We start from the raw sequence: 23,533 nt of genomic DNA, 5'->3' as shown, positions 1-23,533 counted from the left end.
CCCCACAAGAATCTTAACATCTACTGAAAGAGATAATCACAAACATTCTTACAATGTTATATGTGTACATCTTAATTGTCAAGATGAGTGAATTCTTATAATTTTCCCTGACTATAACAAAGAAGAAGAAATCATTATGGGTTGTACAGGTTAGGGAAAGGTTAAAAAAAAGTAGGCCTTTTGTTGGACTGAAGGAATGGGAATAACATCTATGGAGACAATATATCCTAGGCTGATGGAGTAGGCTACAGCAAAACTAAGACGCAGTAATGTGAATAAGCATGTTATATTTCTAAGAACTGACAATTTTTGAGTTGGTAAGTGGCATAATGATAAGTATTTTAGAAGGCTAATCTAACAGAATATCCAAGTGAGACTAGAGGAGAGAGCAAACAGAAATAAAAAGGCCAATTGGGTAGAAATTCTACAGGACCAGATTTAGACCCAATATAAGGAAAAAACTTTCTAACAATCAGAACTATCCAAAAGTGGAATGAGTTGTACCTCCAAAAGTAGGAGATTTCTTTTCACTGTAGTTTCAGGTAGAAGGGAGAAGACTATTTACCAGGGATGCTGGATAAATGTTTTCTGTTCAGGTACGGGTTAGATTACATTACCTCTAAAGTCTCTTCCAGCTGTGAGATTCTGTGAATCTACGCAAAGTCTAGGTATCATATGATTTGGGCCTGACAGAGCTGTGTTAGTAGAAATAGGAGAGTTGAGAATGACATTTCAAATGAATACTTAACAGACATACACATACATAAATATATGTGTGTGTACAAATAGGATAGTCAGTGATAATTCTAAGTACTCGAAAATGTGTAACTAGGTTAACTGTGACAGAGACAAAACAAGGGAGTCAGAGAAGGGAACTGGTTATGTGATATGGGTGATGAGATTGGGGGTTTTTTTCCCCATAGGATCAGAGACAGAGCTGGAAGGACTTTAGAGTTTATCTAAGTATCAGAAAGAGAATCTGAACTCCAGACTGATGACTCCAAGTTCATTGTTCTTTCCACTGCATCACAGTGAAGTTCTTGTCACAGTGGATATCTCTATGTGTAGATGCCTAGAAGGCAGTTGGAAGATGCAAACCAGGAGAGGAAAGGCAGGGTTAAAAATATAAGGACTTGGGTGTTGTCACTGTAGAGGTCAGATGGTGAAAACTATAAGAAGAGAATGAATCCTCAAAAGAGATCACAGGAGTGTAGAGGGAAAGAAGAGAGGATGGAGGACTGAGCCTTGAGAAAGTCTAGGTTACAGGATGAAAGGAAGAACTGGAGTGACCACAAGTAAGGGAGAAGCAGTGAACCAGGCTGGTCTGGTCGCCAAAGCCAAAAAAGGACTGAGAGCTGAATGATTAACACTGTTAAATGATTCCAACAGTTCAAGAAAGACTTAGATTTGGCTAGAAGGTCCCTATATTTGTCAATATAGTTATGGGAAGAAAATCTAAAATAAAGAAGAAAAGTATAGTAACAAAATAGAAGCAGAAAGTGGGAATGCTCACTCAGGAAGTTAGACAGTGAGAGGCAGCACAACACAGTGGAGAGAAAGCTGGACTTGGAACTAAGACCTATCTGCAGATCCTGCTCCTGACTCACACAAGATGAGTGATCCTGGGAATACAGGCCTCTCAATGCTCCCCGGCAACTCTCTAGGACTAGAAATTCAATAAACATTTATTAAGTGTCTACTATGTGTCAGGCACTGTGCTGACAAAAAGAAGCAAAGCCCTTGCCCTCAAGGTGCTTAAAATTTAATGAGGGAAACAACAAACAAATATATGCAAAGCAAGCTATATACAGGATAAATAGGGAATAATTAAAAAAGGAAAAGCACTGCAATTAGGAGGGGTTGGGGAAGGCTTCCTGTAGATAGTGGGATTTTGGCTGGGACTTAAAGGAAGTCAGGGAGGTCAATAGTCAGAGCAGAGGAGGTATGGGGGATGGACAGAGAAAATGCCTGGAGCTGAGAGATAAAGTGTCTTATTCATGTAACAGTCAGGAGGCCAGAGTCACTACATCAAAAAGTATGTGTTGAGGGCTGAGATGTAAGAAGACTGGAAAGGGAAGAAGGGGATAAGTTATAAAGGGCTTTGAAGGCCAAAGAGCATTTTGTATTTGCTTCTGGAGGCAATAGGAAGCCACTGGAGTTTACTGAGTAAGGGGGAATGACATGATCAGACCTGCCTATTAGCAAAGTTATGTTAGTGGCAGAATGAAGAATGGAGTGGAGTGGGGAGAGACTTGAGGCAGCCAGACCCCAGCAGGTTTTTGCAATAAAAGCCTGCACTAGAGTATGGCGCTGTCAGAGGAGAGAAAGGGGCATATTCAAGAGATGTTGGAAAGCTGAAATAGACAGGCCTTGGCAACAATAAGGATAAGGGAAGGGAGTGGAAGTGAGAAACAGCAAAGAATCCAGGATGACTTGTAGTTTGTGAGCTTGAGGGACAGGGAGGAAGGTGTTGTCTTCTACAGTAACAGACAAGGTAGGAGGGGAGGAGAGTTTAGGGGGAAAGACAATCAATTCTATTTTGTACTTATTAAGTTGTCTACTAGAAATCCAACTAGAAATGTCTGAAAAGCAGTTGGAGATTCAAGAATGGAAGTCAAAAGAGAGACTGATGAAGGAAAGGTAGATCTGGGAATCATCAGCATAACGATGAAAATTAAATCCATGGGAGCTGAGATCACCAAGTGAAACAAGAAGAGAAGAGGACCCAGGCCAGAATCCTGAGTAATACCTAGGGTTAGAGTGTATGATCTAGAGGAAGATTCAACAAAGAAGAAAGAGGAGTGGTCAGAGAGATAGGACAAAAACCAGGGGAGAGTGGTATCCCAAAAACTTAGAAGAAAATGCCAAGGAGAAAAAGACTGACAGTGCCACGGGCAGTATGTGTCAAAGGCAGAACCTGAACCCAAGTCTTTTTAAATCCAAAGCCACTCCTCTATCCACTATACCATGCTGACTCTCTTCATATTTCATAGTTATTTTCTAATTCCATAGGCCTAGTTTAACTTATGTGACCCTAATTAACAGGTGGGCAGCTAGGTGGCACAGTGAATAGAGTGCTGGGCTGGGAACCAAGAAGACTCGTCTTCCCGAATTCAAATCTGGCCGCAGACACTTCATAGCTGTGTGACCCTGGGCAAGTCATTTAACCCCATTTGCCTGTAAAATGAGCTGGAGAAAGAAACCACAAACCACTTCAGCATCTTTGCCAAAAAAATCCCAAATTGGGTCATGAAGAGTAGGAAACTACTGAAACAACTAAACAACATTATTAATATGAAATGTGCACTTATAAGAACACCAAAGTTAGCCAAAACAAAAGTCTGAAGTAGGTTAACAGGCCTCTTACCAGAAGTAATTTGTTTGGACTTTCAAAGTCATTTATGGTACTTCTCTTTGTTCCTCTTAACTCCAATGAATCTTCTTCCTCATCAGTTTCCTCAAATGAAATCAATTTGTCTCCTCTATTAGTAATTAACGTCACATCCTCATCTACAGAGCCATGAGTTTTAATAAAGCTGTTTGCAACAGTTCCAGGTATGTTTGGGTACAATGGAGCTGCTGAAGGTTGAGAGCTGTGTCCTTTACTTTCTCCATGGCTTTTGGAAGGGAATGATACTTCCTGGCTTTTGCAAGGGAACAACACTTCCATTGGAAATGTATAGCTATCAGCAAAATTCCTTTGCAAGAAATGTCTTAAACGAGTTTTTCTGGTAAAACTCTTTTGCTTAACTGCTTTCCGGAGCTGGGACTCTTCTGCTATAACATACACTCGAGAGCGACCTCGTGTTATAGCTGTGTAGACATGCTGCCAGTGTTGTCGACCAGCTTTTCCAATGACATAAACTACTGTGTCTTCTTCTGATCCCTGAAAGAAAAGAGATTTTTTCATTTAAAAGTCATATTAAAAATCGGTCAGGGCCAAGATGGCAGAATAAGGAAGGAACTCCCAGGAACCCTCACAATTTCCCTCCAAACAACCTTGAAAAGCTTCTAAGAACCAATACAGGGATGAAGAAACAACATAACAGCAGAGCAGAAAAGGTCTGTCTTACTGGGGTGGAAGGGGAACCCAGTAAACAAACAGCAGTAACAGGCCACACCCCAAGAGAAGAGCAGCAAGGCTCCAAGCCCCAGAGCTCCCAAGTCAAGGAGAAAATACTGCAAGAAGCTAGAAAGAAACAATTCAAATATCATGGAGCCACAGTCATGATTACACAGCATTTAGCCACTTCTTCATTAAAAGACTGGAGGGCTTGGAATATGCTATTTGAGAAGGCAAAGGAGCTAGGATTACAACCAAGAATCACCTACCCAACAAAACTAAGTATGTGCCTCCAGGAAAAAAAAAAAGGATATTTAATGAGAGGACTTCCAAGAATTCCTAATCAAAAGAGTAGGGCTCAATAAAAAAATTTGACCTTCAAATTCAAGACTCAAGAGTAACATAAAAAGGTAAAAGAGAAACTAGAAAGAGAAAACAGAAGGGATTCAATATGGTTAAACTGTTTATTTTCTTACATGGCAAGATGATATTTGTAACTCTTAAGAATTTTATCATTACAAGGGCAATTAGAAGGAGATATACATAGACAGAGGGTGTGGATGTGAGTTGACTATGATGGGACGATATCCAAAAAAACAAAATTAAGGGATGACAAAGAAGATTTCACTGAGAAAGGAGGGAAGGGGAAGATAGATTGGGGTAAATTATCTCACAAAAAAGAGATGTGAAAGAGCTATTATAGCCGAGGGGAAGATGGGGGGGGGCGGGGTAGGGTGGCAGGAAATACTTGAACCTTACTTTCATCAGAATTGGCTCAAACAGTCAGTTGGATACAGAAATCTATCTTACCCTATAGGGAAGCAAAAAGGACAATGATAAGAGAAGGATGAGGTAGAACTGATAGAAGGGAGAGCAAACTGGGGGAGTCAACGATCAGAAGTAAAACACTTATGAGGACATACAGGGTAAAAGGTAAGAGAGAGAAGGGGATAAAGAAGGAAAAAAAGAGGATGGAGGAAAATACACAGTTATCAAAGCTGTAAATGTGAATGGGATGAATCCACCCACAAAACAGAAGCAGACAGTAGAATGCATTAAAAACCAGAATCCTATAATACGCTGTTTACAAGGAACACACTTGAAGTACAGACACACACAGAGTAAAGGTAATGGGCTGGAGCATAATCTATTATGCTTCAGCTGAAGTAAAAAAAAAGCAAGGGTAGCAATCATGATATCTGAAAAAACAAAACCAAAAATGATCTAATTAAAAGAAATGAGGAAGGGAAACTATATCTTGCTAAAAAGGACCATAGATAATGAAGTAAGATCAACACTAAACATATATTCACCAAACTGTAGAGCATCTAAATTTTTTAAAATTGAAGTTAAATGAATTATGGGAGGAAATACACAATAAAATTATACTAGAGAGGTACCTCAACTTTCCCCTCTCAGAACTAGATTAAAAAAATAAACAAGAAAAAAGTTAAGAAGATGAATAGAATTTTAGAAAGTTGGATATTATAGACCTCTGGAGAAAACTTAATGGGAAAAGAAAGGAATATACTTTTTCTCAGCAGTACATGGCACCTACACAAAAACTGACCATGTATTAGGGCATAAAAACCACACAATCAAATGTAGAAAAGCAGAAATATTAAATGCATCCTTTTCATATCATAATGCAATAAAAATTACATTCAATTAAAGGACAGTGGAAAAATAGATGAAAAAATTAACTGGAAACTAAATAATCTAGTCCTAAAGAATAAGTGGGTCAAAGAACAAACCAGAGAAACAATCAATAATTTCATTAAAGAGAATGACTATAATGAGACAACATACCAAAATTTATGGGATACAGCCAAAGCAAGACTTAGGGGAAATTTTATATCTCTAAATGCTTACATCCATAAAACTGAGAAAGAGCAGATCAATGAATTGGGCATGAAACTAAAAAAAAACTAGAAAAAGAACAAATTAAAAATCTCCAGTTAAACACCAAATTGGAAATCCTAAAAATCAAAAGATTAATGAAACTGAAAGTAAGCTGGTTTTATGAAAAATATAATAAAATAGATAAATTACTGGTTGATTTAAAAAACGAAAGAAAAAAACCAAATTGCTAATATCAAAAAAGAAAGAGGTGAATTCATCACCAATGAAGAAGACATTAAAGCAATTATCAGGAGCTATTTTGCCCAATTATATGCCAATAAATCTGACAATCTAAGTGAAATAAATGAATGTTTACAAAAATATAAATTGCCCAGATTAACAGAAGAGGAAATAAAATACTTAACCCAATCTTAGAAAAAGAAATTGAACAAGCCATCAATGAACTAAGAAAAAATCCCCAGGGCCAGATGGATTCACAAGTAAATTCTACTAAACATTTAAAGAACAATTAATCCCATACTATATAAAATATTTGGGAAAACAGGCAAAGAAGGAGTCCTACCAAATTCTTTTTAATGACACATATATGGTGCTACTACCTAAACCAGGAAGAGTGAAAACAAAGAAAAGAAAATTGTACGCCAATTTCCCTAATGAATATTAATGCACTAGCAAGGAGATTACAGCAATATAAGACAAGGATCATACATTATGACCAGGTGGAATTCATACAAGCAATGCAGGGCTGGTAAAACTATTGGCATAATTGACCATATCAATAACAAAACCAACAGAAAACATTATTATCTCAAAAGATGCAGAAAAAGCCTCTAACAAAATATAACACCCATTCCTATAAAAAAAAAAACACCATCACCACTAGTGAACATACAAATACCTTAAAATGATGAGTAATATTTATCTTACCTTAAAATGATGAGTAATATTTATTTAAAACCATCAGCAAACATTACCTGTAATGGGGATAAGCTAGAAGCCTTCCCAATACAATTTGGGGTAAAGCAAGGATGCCCATTATCACCACTATTATTTAATACTGTACTAGAAATGCTAGCTACAGCAATGAGAAGAAAAAGAAATTGGAATCAAAATAGGCAAAGAGATCTTTAGGAATATCAGAGACCAGTTCTTCCCTTATGAACTGCCTCTCTCTTTTCCTCACATGCAAGACTACATTTCCCATCTCTTTGCCTTTGTCCAATCCGTTTCTGATACCTGGAATGCACTCCCTACTTAGTGTCTCTCTATTCCTTTAAGGCAAGGTTAAGGCATCATCTTGTACAAGAAGCCTTTCCTAAACCTCTCAACTGCTGGCCTGGAATGCACTCCCTCTCATACTTGTATTTAACTGTCTCCCCCAATCAATTCTACCCCTTTATTCCTCTCCCGTCCTACCTCCCTATGGGTAAGATAGATTTCTATACCCAACTGAGTGTGTATATTACTCCCTCTTTGAGCTAATTCTTTTTTTTTTTGGGGGGGGGCGGCAGTCTGACTTTATTAGCCAAAGGCAGGCTGGGCACCTCAGGTGCTCTTGGGTGGGAAAGTCCACTTCTTCACCACCACTGGCTTCTGGCTCCACAGGATGGCTCTGGCCCAGCACAGAGAGGCCATGCGAAGATTTTTCCAGTATTTATTCTTGCGCATGATGTGTCGGACGCTATTCAGGGTGGCCAGAGCATTTTTGTTGATTGTGGTCCTCACACAGGAATTGGCAGGCTTCCTCTGACCTGCCCAGCGCTTCAGCACCACCACGATGCCCTCGCTGTCAGTGGCCAGCTTGATGCCCACCGTCTTCTGGTGGATTAGCTCGTTGTAGCAAAACGAGTTTTGGGCCTTGAGGTATTGGGCTCGGTGCTGTATGTCTGCTTGTTGCACTTGATCAGGAAGCTGGAGCAGTTCCAAAGAACCATCCACTGCAGCTGGGCCGACATGGCGGCGGGGAGCTGCTCACACAGCGGCTCCCAGAGATGGAAAGGGCTTCTTTGAGCTTATTCTGACGGAAGTAAAGTCTAAGTGATGCCCCCCTCTCACTTTCCCTTCGCTGTAATAGGTTTTTCGCCTTCTTCATATGGGATAATTTACCCCCTTCTACCTCTCCCTTCCCTCTTCTCTCCATGCAATTCTCTTTTTCATTCCTTAATTTTTTTAAAAATATCATCCCATCAACGTTAACTTATACCTGCACCCACTATGTATACTCCTGCCATAATAGTGTTAAGGGAGGTTAAAGGGTCCCCTGAACTTGTCTTTTTGAGTTGCCATATTTGCCAGAAACGCTGGACTCAGAGCATGCAGGAGGCCCTCAATGTGTCAGGGACAAAGCCCTCCCCAGCTAATATAATTTGTTGTTTGCACCCCAAGCTGGATTCCCTAGGTGTCCTTGGGAAGCAAGACAGGTGCCAGCCAGTCTATGCCAAGCTAGGGAAACTGCTTGTGCAGCTGGGGTCCTTTGCAAATAAGTAGACCCTCCTGTCTTCATAGTCTAGAGGTTCCCAAGGGGAATGAATGTGGCTTGTGCCATCACCTCGCTCCTCCCCTTGGGGAGTGGTTTTGTTCTTTTTCCTTCCTCTACTGCGCCTTTCCCCTCCCATGCCACACCCCTTCCTGTTTTCTTCTTTTTTTGTACTGTCATAAACATGCAAACTTTTGTAAGGACTGTGAATTCTCTGGGTTCCATATGAACTTTCATTTCTCTTGTAATAAATCTGGTTTTCACATAAGTTCCGTGATGTTGTGATTGCCTGCTGACAACAGTGTTAAAGTTCTTAAGAATTACAAATATCATCTTCCCATGTAGGAATGTAAACAGTTAAACCTTACTGAATCCCTTATGTTTTCTCTTTCCCGTTAACCTATTTATGCTTTTCTTGAGTCTTATATTTGAAAATCAAATTTTCTGTTTAGTTCTAGTCTCTTCATCAGGAATGTTTGAAAGTCTACTATTCCACTGAATATCCATTTTCTTCCTCCGAAGAATTTTACTCAGTTTTGTTGGGGAGATAATTCTTGGTCATAATTCTAGTTCCTTTGCCTTTCTGAATATAATATTCTAAGCACTCTAGTCCCTTTAATGTACAAGGTGCTAAATCCTATGTAATCCTGATTGTGACTCCATGATATTTTAATTGTTTCTGGCTGCCTACAGTATTTTCTCCTTTGGCTATAATATTCCTGGGTGTTTTTATTTGGGGATCTCTTTCAGGAGGCGACTGGTGGATTCTTTTCTTTTCTATTTTGCCTCTGATTCTAGGATATCAAGGCAGTTTTCCTCAATAATTTCTTAAATATGTTGTTCAGGCCCTTTCTTTGATTAGAGCTTTCAGGTAGCCCAATAATTCTTAAATTCTCTCTCCTGGATCTATTTTCCAAGTCAGTTGTTTCCAATGCAATATTTCACATTTTCTTCTATGTTTTAATTCCTTTGATTTCATTTATTGTTTCTTATTGTTTCATTAGCTTAGAATCACCCAATTCTAATTTTTAAGGAATTATTTTCTTCAATGACCTTCAATGACATTCAAAGAATGGTTTCTAGCTGTACATGTATGATTACTGTGTTTCCCTTGGTAGGTAAGCTTCACCAAAATGCGTTATGTTTAGCCATTACTTTAAATGGAATCTATTTCCCTGTTAGATTGTGTTGGTAACATACAGAAATGGTGATCATTTATGTAGATTTATCTCATATCCTGCAACTTTGTTGAAATTATTAATAGTTGTAATTAATTTTAGTTGGTTCTCTCAAATTCTCTAAGTAAACCATTACATCAACTGTAAAAAGGCGATAATTTTGTTTCATCTTTGCCTGTGTTCATTCCTTCAATTTCTTTTCCTCTTCATATCACTATGGCCAGCACGTCTAGCAGTACATCAAATAACAGATAATGGACATTTTGTTTTACCCCTAATCTTACTGGAAAGATTGAAAAAATTTATTCTTATTACCTCTGGCTCTTGGTTTTAAATAGATATTATTTAACATATCAAGGAAAGGTCCACTTATTCCTGTAAAGTGTTTAATGGAAATGGGTGTTGGAATTTTGTCAAAAGCTCTTCCTGCTGACATAATCATGGTATTTTATTGTTATTAACATGGTGTATTATGTTTATAGCCTTCCTAATATGGAACCAATCTTGCATTCCTGGTATAAATCCAAAACAGTCATTACATGTGATCCCTCTGATATGCCACTGTAGCCTCTCTGCTAATATTTTAACATTTTTTTGCATCACTAATCATTGGGGATAATGGTTTATAGGTTTTTTTCCCTTTGCTTTTTCTCTCCTGGTTTAAGCATCAAGACCATATTTTTATCATACAAGTAATTTGGGGATGATTCCTTTTTTTCCTATTTCTTCTGTTCCTATTTCTATTGTTCTTTGAATGTTTAACACAATTCGCTTGTAAATCTATCTGGTCTTAGAGTGCTTCTTCGAGTTCATATGGATAAAGTCAGATCTAAACAACTGGAAAAATATTAATTGCTCATGGGTAGGCCAAGCCAATATAATAAAAACGACAATTCTATCTAAATTAATCTATTTATTCAGGGCTATTACCAATCAAACTATCAAAAAATTATTTTATAGAGCTAAAAAAATAACAAAAATTCATCTGGAAAAACAAAAGCTCAAGGATATCAAGGGAATCAATGGAAAAAAAAAACACAAAAGAAGGTGATCTAGCCATACCAGATGTCAAATTATACTAAAGTGGTAATTACCAAAATAATCTCATACTGGCTAAGAAATAGAGTGGTAGATCACTGGAATAGATTAGGAACAAATTACATTATAGTAAATGACCAGATATGATAAACCCAAAGATACAATCTTTTGGAACACAAACTCATTATTTCACAAAAACTGCTAGGAAAACTGGAAAATGGTAAGACAGAAACTAGGTATCGACAACATCTCACACCATACACCAAGATTAGGTCAAAATGAGTACAAGATTACACATAAAGGGTGATATCATAAGCAAATTAAGAGAGCATAGAATAGTTTATCTGTCAGATTTATGGATAAGGGAAGAATTTAAAGGCCCAAGAAGACACAGACAACATTATATAATGTAAAACAGATTAATTTTGATTTTATAAAATGAACATTTTTTTGCACAAACCAAACCAATGCAACCAAAATGATAAAGAAAGCAGAAAACGGGGGGGGGGGGGGTTTGCAACAAGTATCTCTAATTAAGACCCCATTTCTCAAATATAGAAAACTAAGTCAAATTTATAAAAATACAAGGCATTCCCCAACTGATAAATGGTCAAAAGATATGAACAGGCAGTTTTCAGACAAAGAAATCAAAGCTTTCTATAGTTATATGAAAAAAATGGTCTAAATCACTGTTGATTAGAGAAATGCAACTTAAAACAACTCTGTGGTACCACCTCACACTTATCAGGTTGGCTAATATGACAAAAAAAGAGAAAATATTGGATGTCAGAGGGAATATGGGAAAACTGGAACACTAAAGCACTGTTGGTGAATCTGTGAACTGATCCAACCATTCTGGAGAATAATTTGGAACTATGCCCAAAGAGCTATAAAACTGTGCATATCTTTTGATATAGCAATACCACTGCTAGGTCTATATTCCAAAGACATCCAAGAAAAAGGGAAAAGGACCTATTTGAACAAAAATATTTATAGTAGCTCTTTTTGTGGTGGCTAAGAAATGGAAATGAAATGGATGCCCATCAATTGGGGAATGGCTAAATAAGCTGTGATATATGACTATAATGGAATAGTTTTGTGCTGTAAGAAATGGCAAGCAGGATGGCTTCAGAAAATCCTAGACAGACTTACCTAGACTGATGCATAGTGAAGTGAACAGAACTAGGAAAACATTGTATGCAGTAACAGCAATATTGTTCAATGAAAAACTGTGAATAACTTAGCTGTTCTCAACAATACAGTGATCCAAGACAATCCCAAAGGACTAATGATGAAGCATACTATCCACCTCCAAAGAAAGAATTGATATTACTTGAATACAGACTGAAGCATGCTATTTTTCACTTTCTTTCTTTCATTTTTTTCTTTTATTCAAGTCTTCTTGTACAAAATAACTAAAACGGAAATGTTTTACGTAATTTCACCGTACAACCTGTATCTGATCATTTTCCATCTCACAAAGGGGGGGATTGCGAGGTAAGGAGGAAGGGATAGAATTTGGAACTCAAAACTTCAAATAAAAATATTTTAAAACTTTTAAAAAATGTATACTGACTGAAAAAAAGTTCATTTGGGGCTTGTTCAATTTATTTTTCTGAAGTTGAGTTATTTGAGATCTCTTTCTTGCTGATATCTGGGCTTTTAAAATTTTTGTGTGATGCTTTATTCTTCAAAGCACAGAGAAAACAAAAAGGGTCCCTCCTCAGAATGAGGGAGGAAACAGTCCCACTATGCTCTCACTTGCTCAGACTACATTTGGAATACCAAATTCAGTTCTGAACACTACATTTTAAGAATACTGATAAAAGAGATATTCCCCAGTTGATAAATGGTCAAATGAAATGTACAAGAAGTTATCAAGGGAATAAAATCCAAGTGATCTATACATAATCGGCCAGTCAACAAGCTTTATTAAGCATCTACTATATGCCAGATCCTGTACTAAGTGCTAGGGTTATAAAGAAACTGAAAAAAAATCCCTGTTCTCAAAGAGATCACAGTCTAATGGAAGCACCTTGTACAAACAAGACATATACCGGTTATACTACAGATAATTAACAGAAAGAAGGACCTAGCCTCAAAGGAGAACAGGAAAAGCTTCCTGTAGAAGGCGGAATTTTAATTGAGACCTGAAGGAAGCTAGAGATGCAGAGATGAGGAGGGAAAGGCTTCAAGGCATAGTAAAAGGCCAGTGAAAATGCAGTTGGAAGATGGAGTGCCTCACTCAAAAAACAGGAAGAAGGCTAGTGTTACTGGATCACAAAATACTTGGAAGGAGTAAGGTATAAAAAGACTGAGAAGGCAGTAGGAGGCCTACATTCTGATTAACACAGTAAAATCAACCTGAATCCTTCTGTGTAAAAAAGTCAACCTAGCCTTTTCTCACATATTAACCCCATCCAGCTGCTAAATCAGCACACCAGCAACAAAGCCCCTAAATCAGAATAAGGTGTTATGTGAAAAAGTGTAGAACAATGAAATAAGTGAAGATACGACAAATTCACAGCAATTGATGAGCAGTATATTGTCTCTTACCTGAAATGTATGAATTGTTCTTGCCCAAGCATGCCTTATACGGCAAAAATTCACTAGTTTTTTGAAGTCTACAGTAACCTCTAAGCCAGCCAGATTATTAATAGTCAAGAATCTTCCATTTTCATTCTGCACATCCTATAACCAAAGAAGAGAACACTTACTTACACATATTCCAAAATTTATCTTCATAAAACATATAACATAAAATTAAAGTCATGTTAGTTATAAGGGAATATTCCCTAATTAAATTTATTGAACAAGCACAAAAACAAATAGCAGGTTCACACCAAATATTTTAAACACAAAAGACACTTCTAACCCTGAAACTTAAGTTTCAATTTTGATAGGTAAAGGAATTTTTTTAAATGATTTTACCTGTTTCCTCTACTAATCTGAAGGGCATAAACTTAATTTTTCACATCATGAATAACCTATTTCTAGTTGTACCATTCCCTTCTTCTTTTTTCTTTTTTTAGGTGAGGCAACTGGGGTTAAGTGACTTGCCATGGGGTTCTCCTGACTTCAAGGCCGGTGCTCTATCCACTGCGCCACCTAGCTGCCCCATACCATTCCCTTCTTATGCAAAATAATCCTATTTTTCCAGACTGATTCTTTTCAACACAATTTAGTCACCCACACAACATGAACATATAGACCAGAATGCCTTTAGAATGATCTAATTGAATGTCATCAGATGTAAATTTGGAGCCTGAAGGGATGTTAGAGGTCATCTAGTCCAACTCTCATTCCGCTGATAAGGAAACCATGACCCGGATATGTTAAGTTATTTGTCCAGGGTCAATCAACTAGACATTGTGAAAATATCAACTTTAGAACCACAAAGTAAATTTTCTCAAATATAGTCATTTGTTTTTGAATTGCTTTATCCCCTTAACCACTAAGGTCTACTAAACAAAGAGATGAAAAATTATAATCGTTTTATTACTTTGCTTCCTTGACCTATCCAAATTATTAATATATTCCATTAATGAATAAAAGAAAAAATTATGCTAAGAAGTAGAAAAGGTGTGATTCTCTTTTACCACATACATCTGTTATGTAAAATATCTCTCCATTGCATAGCCGGATGTCATTTTCAGAGCCATGGGATTTCTTGGATTTTTTACCATGATAAGAAGCATCAAGTTCTCCATCGTGGCCCAATTCTAAATTTTCATTTTGAAGGCTATTAGAATTTTGAGGGAGTAAGTCTGAGAGGTAAGCATTCCTGGTGCAGCAGATTTTATCGTCTTTTTGGAAGACAAGTCTACCTTTATGATTTCTGTGTTGGAAAGACAGAGATTAGAAATTATAGAAATCTGGACAAGTACATCTTTTTCTTGTCCCTACATGTTTTTCACCTCCTTCAAACTACTTACCCCTCAAGAAGACACTGCTCATCAGGAATAACAACAGATCAAATTCCCATAAACCTTGAAGATGGCAATCCCTTTGAAAGTTCACACAGAGGCTTAATGAAAATTTGCCTATCCTCTCCATATAGGAACAGAATGGCTGCTCAGCACTTATGTTTTTCTTTTCCTTTACAAACAAATGTTTTATCTTTTGTTTCTACATCTCCTTTATTTCCAAGTATATCCCTCCCCCACCTCTCCTATCTATTAAAGAGAAAAACTAATTCAGCAAAACCAACCTAACAACCATATCTAAGAGTATATGTAATATTTTACATCCATAGTCTCTCACCTCTGCAAGGAAGAGACAGAGGTATATCTTTTCACCTCTTCTTCAGAGCCAAGCTTCATCATTATAATTACAGAACATTTAGCTTCTTTTTTTGTTCTTTCCATTTCCATTACTGCAATCATCTATCAAATGTTTCCCTGGTTTTTCTTACTTCAATCTACATTTGCTTATGTCTCTTCATGCCTTCCTGTATTCATCAAATTCATCACTTGTTATGGCACAGTAATATCCTATTATATTCATGTACCACAATTTGTTTAGCCATGCCACAATGGATAGGTACCACTTTTTTTCTGGTTCTCTGCAACCACAGAAAAGGAACTATGTTTTTCAAGATAGGGGTAGACGCTGAATATTTGGTATTAGTTTTCTAGGAACACCAATAACCTCAACATATTTTCAGCAATAATCCCATTCTTCCCCTCTTTTGTGACACTTAAGTTTAATAAATTGCAAGGCTGAAAGCCACAAATAGGATTATTACTCCTAATTTCTCTATTTACTAAAACATGCCACAAAAATAATCAATTTAAGGGTGGCTCCACAGCCTATTCAAATTAATACTGGTATATCTAAATGGCCCCTTAAAATAGATAACTAAACAAGAACTGTGAAAAATATTTAATAACTAAATTCAAGGCAGCTATAATTGAGCACAGACAAAGTTTTAGTTCTAAAAAATACTTACTTGGTTAAGTGGCCTGAGTAGAAGCTGCAACAGCATTCATTTATTACATCACAGTCTTGCCTAGAATATACCAGAGCATACATAAGATAGCCTTTCCAATATTTCCATTATGATTTTTATCAAGGTATAACAGTTAAACACAACCCAGAACTACCTTCTTTCAATACAAAATAATCATCAGCAAGAAAATTTTGATTCAGCCTAAAATTTCTGTGGCTAGGAAGATTTTATGTGAATACCCAGTTCAGTATTGCCATCATGGTGGTAAAACATCTCTAAGAAACTGCTATGCCCAAGAAAGAAATTCCCAAAACTATCACTAAAAAATCCAGTTCATAAACACTTTATTCTCTTTGACAAATCCCAGGGACTCAATCACATTTAAGAGTTTGTCACATACTTTCTGAACGCAATGAACTGTGATGTTTTCGGCTTCTTTAGTTCCACTGCTCCATCAAGTAAAGTTTTAACTGCAGAATACAAGTCTAATAATAAGACAGAAAAAAAATTATTTGTGAAGGCATCATCTTCTTTGCTCTACAGATTCATTTAAAAATCAACTATTTAGAAATCAGAACACATTTTTCCACAGAAACAATGTTATAAATGGAGGCCAGTTCCTAGACTAGTATGTGCATGCATGTACACACACGTACACCCACACACTCTCTTAAAACACAGTTTAAGCAGTCATTTCCTACTCAAAAATCTAATGGCTCCCTATCAAAGTACATATAATGTACTTATCACATACAACCTTGCGTTGTATTTATCTGAAAATAGAGAAACAACTTCTACTTCAACATTTCTTTAAAGCTCTCAAAGGCCCTTTCTTTACACAATGCTGTGAGGTACTAGGCAGTTCAAGTATTATTAATCTTCATTTTACAGGTGGGCAGCATACAGAAAAAGGAAGAAATTCAGAAGCAGAAGCAGTATGGCTCAAACACCAGGAACAGAACAGGGTTTCATTTCTAATATCTAGCCCAGCTTACAGAGGAATAACCAACGCAGGAATCCCAGACCAAAGAGGAGCCTACAAATCTTCCACTTTGAACCAACAGGGCTTTCCAGCAGCAGACTATTCTTGCTCAGATCCAAATCAAAGTTAGCAACTTGCAAAGCTAAGAATAAGGGGATGAATGATGAGGACATCAATCACACTGTGCCTTAGATCAGACCACTTAAGGAGCACTGAAACCTTGCAGAATCCTTGGCCTGCCCCTGAATTCTGGACTAACACAACCCCACGAGAATCGTGCTATTATCTTAACAACATGACCTTGAAAAAAAAAAAAAAAGACCCGAGGCTTCCTATTTCAAGAATCAGAAAAGAAAACAGCCCATATCTCTTAGAATCAGAAGGCAAAATATAGAAAGAATGTGCTGGTCACCTCCTAAAAGAAACCTCAAAATGAAGACTCTCAGGAACATCAAAGCCAACATTCACAGTTTCCAGGCCAAATAAAAAAATACTGCAAGCAGCCAGAAAAAAAGAATTCGATCACCAAGGATCCACAGTAAGGATCACATATGATTTAGCAGCCAATGTGTTTTGATTGCCTACATTTGATTGTAAGGGGGGAGGAAGAGCGATAAAGCAGAATGTCTGATTAATATATTCAAGATATCCAATTAATATATTCAAAAAATAAATCAAACACATATGTCCTCTAATTCAAACTACTGCACTAAAATATTGCACTAAATATTCTTACAAGTTACTTTCATCTTGAATTAGTTTGGCATACTTTCAGGATGACATCTACTTTTCTAAAAAGTCCTAGATGAATCTGTTTCAATGAATAACAAGCTTTAAAATTTAAAAATTTTAATGTGGTTCCTATTAGCAATATATTTTAAACACAATCTATTAAGATTATAATGAGCTGTTTAAAAGGAAAATCCTTTAATAATTTGTGATGTGCCATGTAATTGAAACATGTAAACACATTGTTAGGGTATTTGCAAGAGTCTCATCTTACAACCTGTACTTACAAGAGCAATAGTTCCTTTGAGATGACTGAGAATGATTATTATCTTCAGGTAGTCTGACAAAAATAAACCTCTTATTTTGATCTGGGATTGAGTTGGCCAGACCATCAGAAATTGTCAACTCTGCATCAAACTTTGGAAACTGTCGCCTAGAGATTCTTAAACAAAAACATAAATATACATACCCAGAATGTTAATATACAAAAAAGGACATTTTCTTGCGAGTAGAATCTGTCTGATTTATAGTTACCAAATTATCTTTTTTTAAAACAGAGAATAAAGATAAGTAACTATCTGAATTTGCATTATAAAAAATAACTAAATTCCACAATTAAGAGCTAGCAATACTCTACAATCACATGCACAGTAACATTAGTTAAATATTGAACAGTAACCAATTCAAGGCTAAACTAACTGAAGGCACCAGAGAGAATTATTAAGTATCTTAGAAACAAAAATTCTTGCTACTAACTATGCTATTTTCCTATATCCTACAACCTGCCCTTTTCCCTCTTTTCCTTTTAAAAATCACATATATCCTCTGCTTCCCCAGTACAATCAAATGTTTCATTCTATTCATTTCTTTTTTTTTTTTTTGATGCGGCAATCAGAGTTAAGTGACTTGCCCTCAATCACACAGCTAGTTAAGTGTCAAATGTCTGAGGCCACATTTGAACTCAGGTCCTCCTGACTTCAAGACCGAAGTGCTATGTACCACCCAGCTGCCCCCATTCCATTCATTTATTACCATTCTTTATTTTTCCTTTTCATTCTAAGACTAGAGCTCCATTTCAGAAAATTACTAAGATATAAGTTGAAACCTAGGCTCCAAAGAACTTCTCTCCAAGTTTCAAAACGCCTGACTCAGTCTTATACACCATCTGGGGAAGCAGAGATGCACTGATGTCTCTTGCTTGCCACTAACCAAGCAAGGAGAAGTCAAACTAGCACCTGGGAAGAAGGCTGTCCATGGCTGGGGTAGACTAAAGCCCTCTGGGCCTCAGGATTGGGGAATGACAGCCACCAGAGATTCCACTATTTTGTACCTGACCTCTATAGGCCACAATCCCATCTCTCTGCTTCCCTTCATATTTCACCATATCTCAAATATCTGCTGATGATGATTATTACAAAAGCCCAGTTTAACCCAAGTTAAGAAGCATAACATTTCAGGAAGTCTTTTGACTACCACCGAGTTCTAGATGGTCTTAAAAGACACACATCAATGTATAGCAACTATGAAAGGGGACGCCTAAACTGACCTCAAAATATCCTGACCCAACAGACTAAGACTTGTCTTACCCAAGGTCCTGTGGATTAGGAATGAGCAAAGCCAAAATAAGAGTAGTGATAACGGCACACATTTATAGAGCTTTTGAAGGTTGACAAAACACTTTCCTTACAACAGCCCATTAGGCAGATCATGTTGTTGAGGAAACTGAAGTTCAGATGATTCTAACGTATGATGGGACAGATAACTTGGAGGAGAGGCTATATGGTGGCACAGTGGAAAAAGTGCTGGCCTTGGAATAAAGAAGGCTTGAGTTCAAATCCAATCTCTGATACTTACTAGCTGTGTGACTCTGAGTAAGTCATTTAACCTGTCAGCCTTAGTTTCCTTTCTATGAAAATGGAGATAATAATAGTACCCACCTCAGTGTTAGAAGGATCAAAAGAAATAATATCTGTAAATAATTTTGCAAGCCTTAAAGGAGCATATAAATGCTAGCCTTTATTATTGTTAGCTATTATCATCTATAGTGGCATTTTGTGAAAGCAAACATGGCATTAACAGGGTTTGACTGAAAATAGGTAAATGCAAAAAATTTAACTAACAGCCAAAATTGAATTACAAACTAGTAGAGAATGGTGGTCAAGTTTTTTTTTAAAGGATGGAAGAAACCTAAGCATGTCTGAAGGCATTACAAAAAATACCAATAAACAGGGACAGAGTGAAGATTAGAAAGGCACAGGTGCTAGAGAAGTCAGCAGTGGGTTGGATGAAAAGCACAGGTAAAAGGGGGGAGCCTTGGCAAGGAGAAGGGACATCTCTTTGTCAGACAAGGAGGAGAGAGTAGGGAATGCTAGCAGGGGTTATGAGATAAATAGAAGGGGGAAAGAGGGCACTTAGCTTAAATGGACTCAGTCTTCTTAGTAAACTAAGAGGCAAGGTCCACAACTAAGAGAGAAAAAGGGAGGGGGAGGCACAAGAAGGGGAAAGAAGCTTTGGAACAGTAATGAGGTACTAATTTGATAGATTCATCCTCCAGTTGCATGCATCTCCACAATTGGTATTTCTCATTCTACTTATTTTTTTTTCTCTACGTAGATTGCTAGGTTAAATTATTTTCCAATTAATCATGGATTTCACTGAGGAGAACCTATAATGTTTTGAGACATGAAGCAAATGGTACAATATTATGAACAAAAGATGCTACTGCATCGGGAAGACCCCTACCAGAAGGCTCTAAGTTCCTAATGTTGAGGAATAAACAGTTTAACTGCATCCCTACACCTACACCTAGCACAGTGCCTCTAACACAGTAGGCGCCCAATTCTTGTTTGCTGAATTGAATCCATAAGGAATCCCCTTCCATTTGGACCACGAACAGGAATTCTTCCAAAGAATTTTGATGAGCATGTCTTCCTGGTTTTTTGGTTTTTGGGGGGGTAGGGGTAGAGGCATTCACTTGAAAATCAGAAGGGTCACTAAACAGCTATCTCTGCTTATTTATATAGGAAACATGTATGATCTTAAATTACACATGAGATTCCATAGGTAAAACCCTTGTTTTTCTCTATACTAAGACAAATTAGGTTTTTATTTGTTATTAAAAAAGAAAAAGAAGAGCAGAATCTCACATTATTTCTATCTTTTAATCAACTATTTTCCTTTTTATCTCCTAAGTAGCTGTGATTTTAAGGGAAGAAAGAAAACACGAGTGTATTATTCAAAGATTGCTTTATATACTGCCAAAATATCCTCAATCTTGGGGTAAAATCAGGCAACGATTTTAAGAGTTAAACTGCTCAACCTAAATAGGGACAAAATAGACATCTAATCTATCTTAGTGCTGAAAGAAACTTAGAGATCATGTAGTCAATTAAAAATCTAAATCTAAAGTAAATATACACATCCTTTATTTTTAGAACAGGTCAAAATAAAAAATGCAAAATTTAAATAACATTAACTAAAATACTTCATGTTGATTTGTATTTATTCTCTTTTTATTTATTCTGTATATACATAGATTTATACCTGAATTCCCACTAGAACATAAGCTCCATGCAAGCAGAGATTTTTGTACTAGTATCCTCAGCACCTCACACTGTGCCAGAAACATAAATGTTTGTTGACTGATGATTAAATTTTATAGCAGTTACAAATACAAAAATCTCAAATAGGATACATAGTATTGCCTTAACAATCTATATCCTTTCTGATTAGTGGAAGAAAAATGCTGCAAGGAGTGTAATAGCTTTTCAGGGATGCAGAGAACTCATACCTTGCTGCATTATCTACAATAAGCTGAGATTCTGCTCTATGATTCGTTTTAAGCTCCACAGCACAGTTTCTTGATTTGAGAGTCTCAAATAGGTCCATTAGCAAGTTACCAGGCTCAATGCTGGGTAACTGTCTGATATCACCTGAAAGGGGAAAAAAAATGAGAGAAATTTCAACACTATGCATTGGCATCTAGGTTCCTCAAACAGTTTATAAAAACTAGACTTGCCAATGAGTCATTTTTTCTGTTGAACACTGTAACTTTAGAAGTACATTCCCAGGTACATACCAAAGATTAACTACAAGGGATTCAATAAGGACAGACTGTTTACTTTTTATGTATATGAAATATATGTCTAAGATTGTTATTAGTAACTGGGTAGCTTGTAAGAAAGATTGGGGTAGAGCTGACTTTAAAAAAAAGAGTAATTACCTTATACAAATGAGGTGCAAGAGGAAGAACCAACACAAAGGAATTAGATGGGAGAGGAGAGCTGGTAGTTCTGGAATCCTATTTTTACCAGGAATCAGTTTAAGAGGGAACAATATATATATATATGTGTGTGTGTGTGTGTGTGTGTGTGTGTGTGTGTGTGTGTGTGTGTGTGTGTGTGTGTGTATGTGTATGTGTGTGTGTGTGTGTGTGTTGTGTATATATATATTATATATAGTTAGAAGAGTTTATAAAAGTCTTCTAAATTCGGAAAGAAATAAAATACTAAAGGGATAGGGAGGGAGGAGAGGATAATGGAGAGATCTCTAGAGGGGAGAATAAGGGAATAAGTTAAAGGGGGATATAGAATGGTGTTTAGATTAATAGGAATGAGAGGACAAGGAAGGGATTCTTGGGAGGATAAGGAAGGGATCTTTAAAGGGGAAGGTGAGGCAATAGTTCAAAGGAAGGTGTAGAAGGGTGTTTTGATTTATGGAAATGGGAGGATAAGAGAGGAATCCTGGGGGGGGTAGATTAAGTAATAGGAGGGCAAGGTAGGGGGTAGAAGTAAAATAGAGGAGTTAGGAGGAATAGGAAATAAGAGATACAAATATGTAAAAACAAAGATCAGGAGTAGAATTTGTTAGGGAAAGTATGTATATATGTATGTAGGTAGGCATATATATGTATCTATATATCTATTATCTACATCATAAATATATCTTTGCTCAATTGCAGCCTTCAAGAGAGGAGTTGAAGAAAGAAGGGGGGAAAAGAACAAAGTAAAAAGTGCAGAGCAGAGAACAAAAAAAACTAACAAGGAGGCAAAGAAAAGATGGACAGCTTTCAACACAATGTGTAGTATTTATTATACAGGCTTTCTTGAAATGGAAATCTATCGCTATATATTTTGAATCCTCTCATGTTCTGTTGTGCACATCACACGCTTTTTTCCCTTTTCTTATTTTTCATTTAAGTTTCAATACTTAAGTTTATATGTTTCTTTTTCTTTTCTTATTGTATATTTAAGTTTCAGTAACAAAACAAAAAAAAGTACATTCCGAAGGGTTTGAAAAAGTTAGCTGAAATAGATTTAAAAATTCAGCAAGACTTTTAAAATCTTACTTCAAAGAAAAACAAAACCCTCTAAATAGAACCTTGGTCTCATTACAACTTGTCTTCTCCGGCAAACTGCCCCCTCTGCCACCTTCACTCTCTCACAAATCTTCAGTCTCTCCCTCTCTACTGGCTACTTTCCTGCTGCCCATAAATATGCTGTCCACCCCATCCTTCAAAACGCTTCCTTTGATTCCTCTATCTCCACTCACTACTATCCTGTAACTTTCCTCTCTTTTGTGGCTAAAATTCTTGAGAAAGAAGAAGGAATAAGCATTTATGTAGCACCTACTATATACCAGGCCCTGCTTTATAAATCTATGTCCTTTGATCCTCACAACAACCCTGCAAGGTAGGTGCTATTATTATCCCCATTCTGCAGTTGAGGAAACAGAGGCAAATAAAGGTTAAGTGACTTCCCCAGGGTCTGAGGCTAGACTCCAGGCTCAGAACTCTATTTACTATACCACCAAGGGCACCTGAAGTCATAGACTACCAGTACCTTCATATCATCTCCTCAACTCTCTTCTTAATTCTCTACAGTCTGGCTTCTAATCTCAGCACTCAACTAAAACTACCCTCTCCACTGTTACCAATGATCTCTTAAATTGTCAAATCTAATCATCTTTTCTTAATTCTCATTTTTTTTGACCTCTCTCCAGTCTTCAACACCACTGATGACCTTTTCTCCCTGATACTCTCTCCACCTCTTTAGGTTTCTTCATGACACTAATCTCCCCTACTCTTCAGTCTTCTTTACTGGATCTTCATCCAGGCCATACCCACTAATCCTGGGTATTCTCCAAGGGTCTGTCCTGGGTCTTCTTCTCTTATCCTTCTATACTGTCTCACTAGGTGAAATCATTATCTCCACCGTGTAGATGGTTCTCAGGTCTATACCTAACTCCTGCTGAC

General features: G+C 36.9%; 1 protein-coding gene and 1 pseudogene across 1 annotated transcript in view; both read right to left on the bottom strand.

Moving 5' to 3' along the window:
- HELB (DNA helicase B) overlaps positions 1-23,533 on the bottom strand; it is a 50,143-nt gene that overhangs the window by 8,947 nt on the left and 17,663 nt on the right. The window contains 7 exon segments of the mRNA XM_078146170.1: positions 3,368-3,886; positions 13,175-13,309; positions 14,225-14,456; positions 15,570-15,629; positions 15,970-16,054; positions 17,568-17,722; positions 21,071-21,212. Of these exon segments, the coding sequence (XP_078002296.1) occupies positions 3,368-3,886; positions 13,175-13,309; positions 14,225-14,456; positions 15,570-15,629; positions 15,970-16,054; positions 17,568-17,722; positions 21,071-21,212 (1,328 nt within the window).
- On the bottom strand, positions 7,466-7,958 carry LOC110211034 (large ribosomal subunit protein eL28 pseudogene; annotated as a pseudogene).

Source organism: Phascolarctos cinereus, unplaced genomic scaffold, assembly GCF_003287225.1.
Source record: "Phascolarctos cinereus isolate Bilbo 61053 unplaced genomic scaffold, phaCin_HiC Scaffold_1;HRSCAF=81, whole genome shotgun sequence".
Lineage (NCBI taxonomy): Eukaryota > Metazoa > Chordata > Mammalia > Diprotodontia > Phascolarctidae > Phascolarctos > Phascolarctos cinereus.
This window is presented reverse-complemented; position numbering and strand designations above follow the sequence as displayed.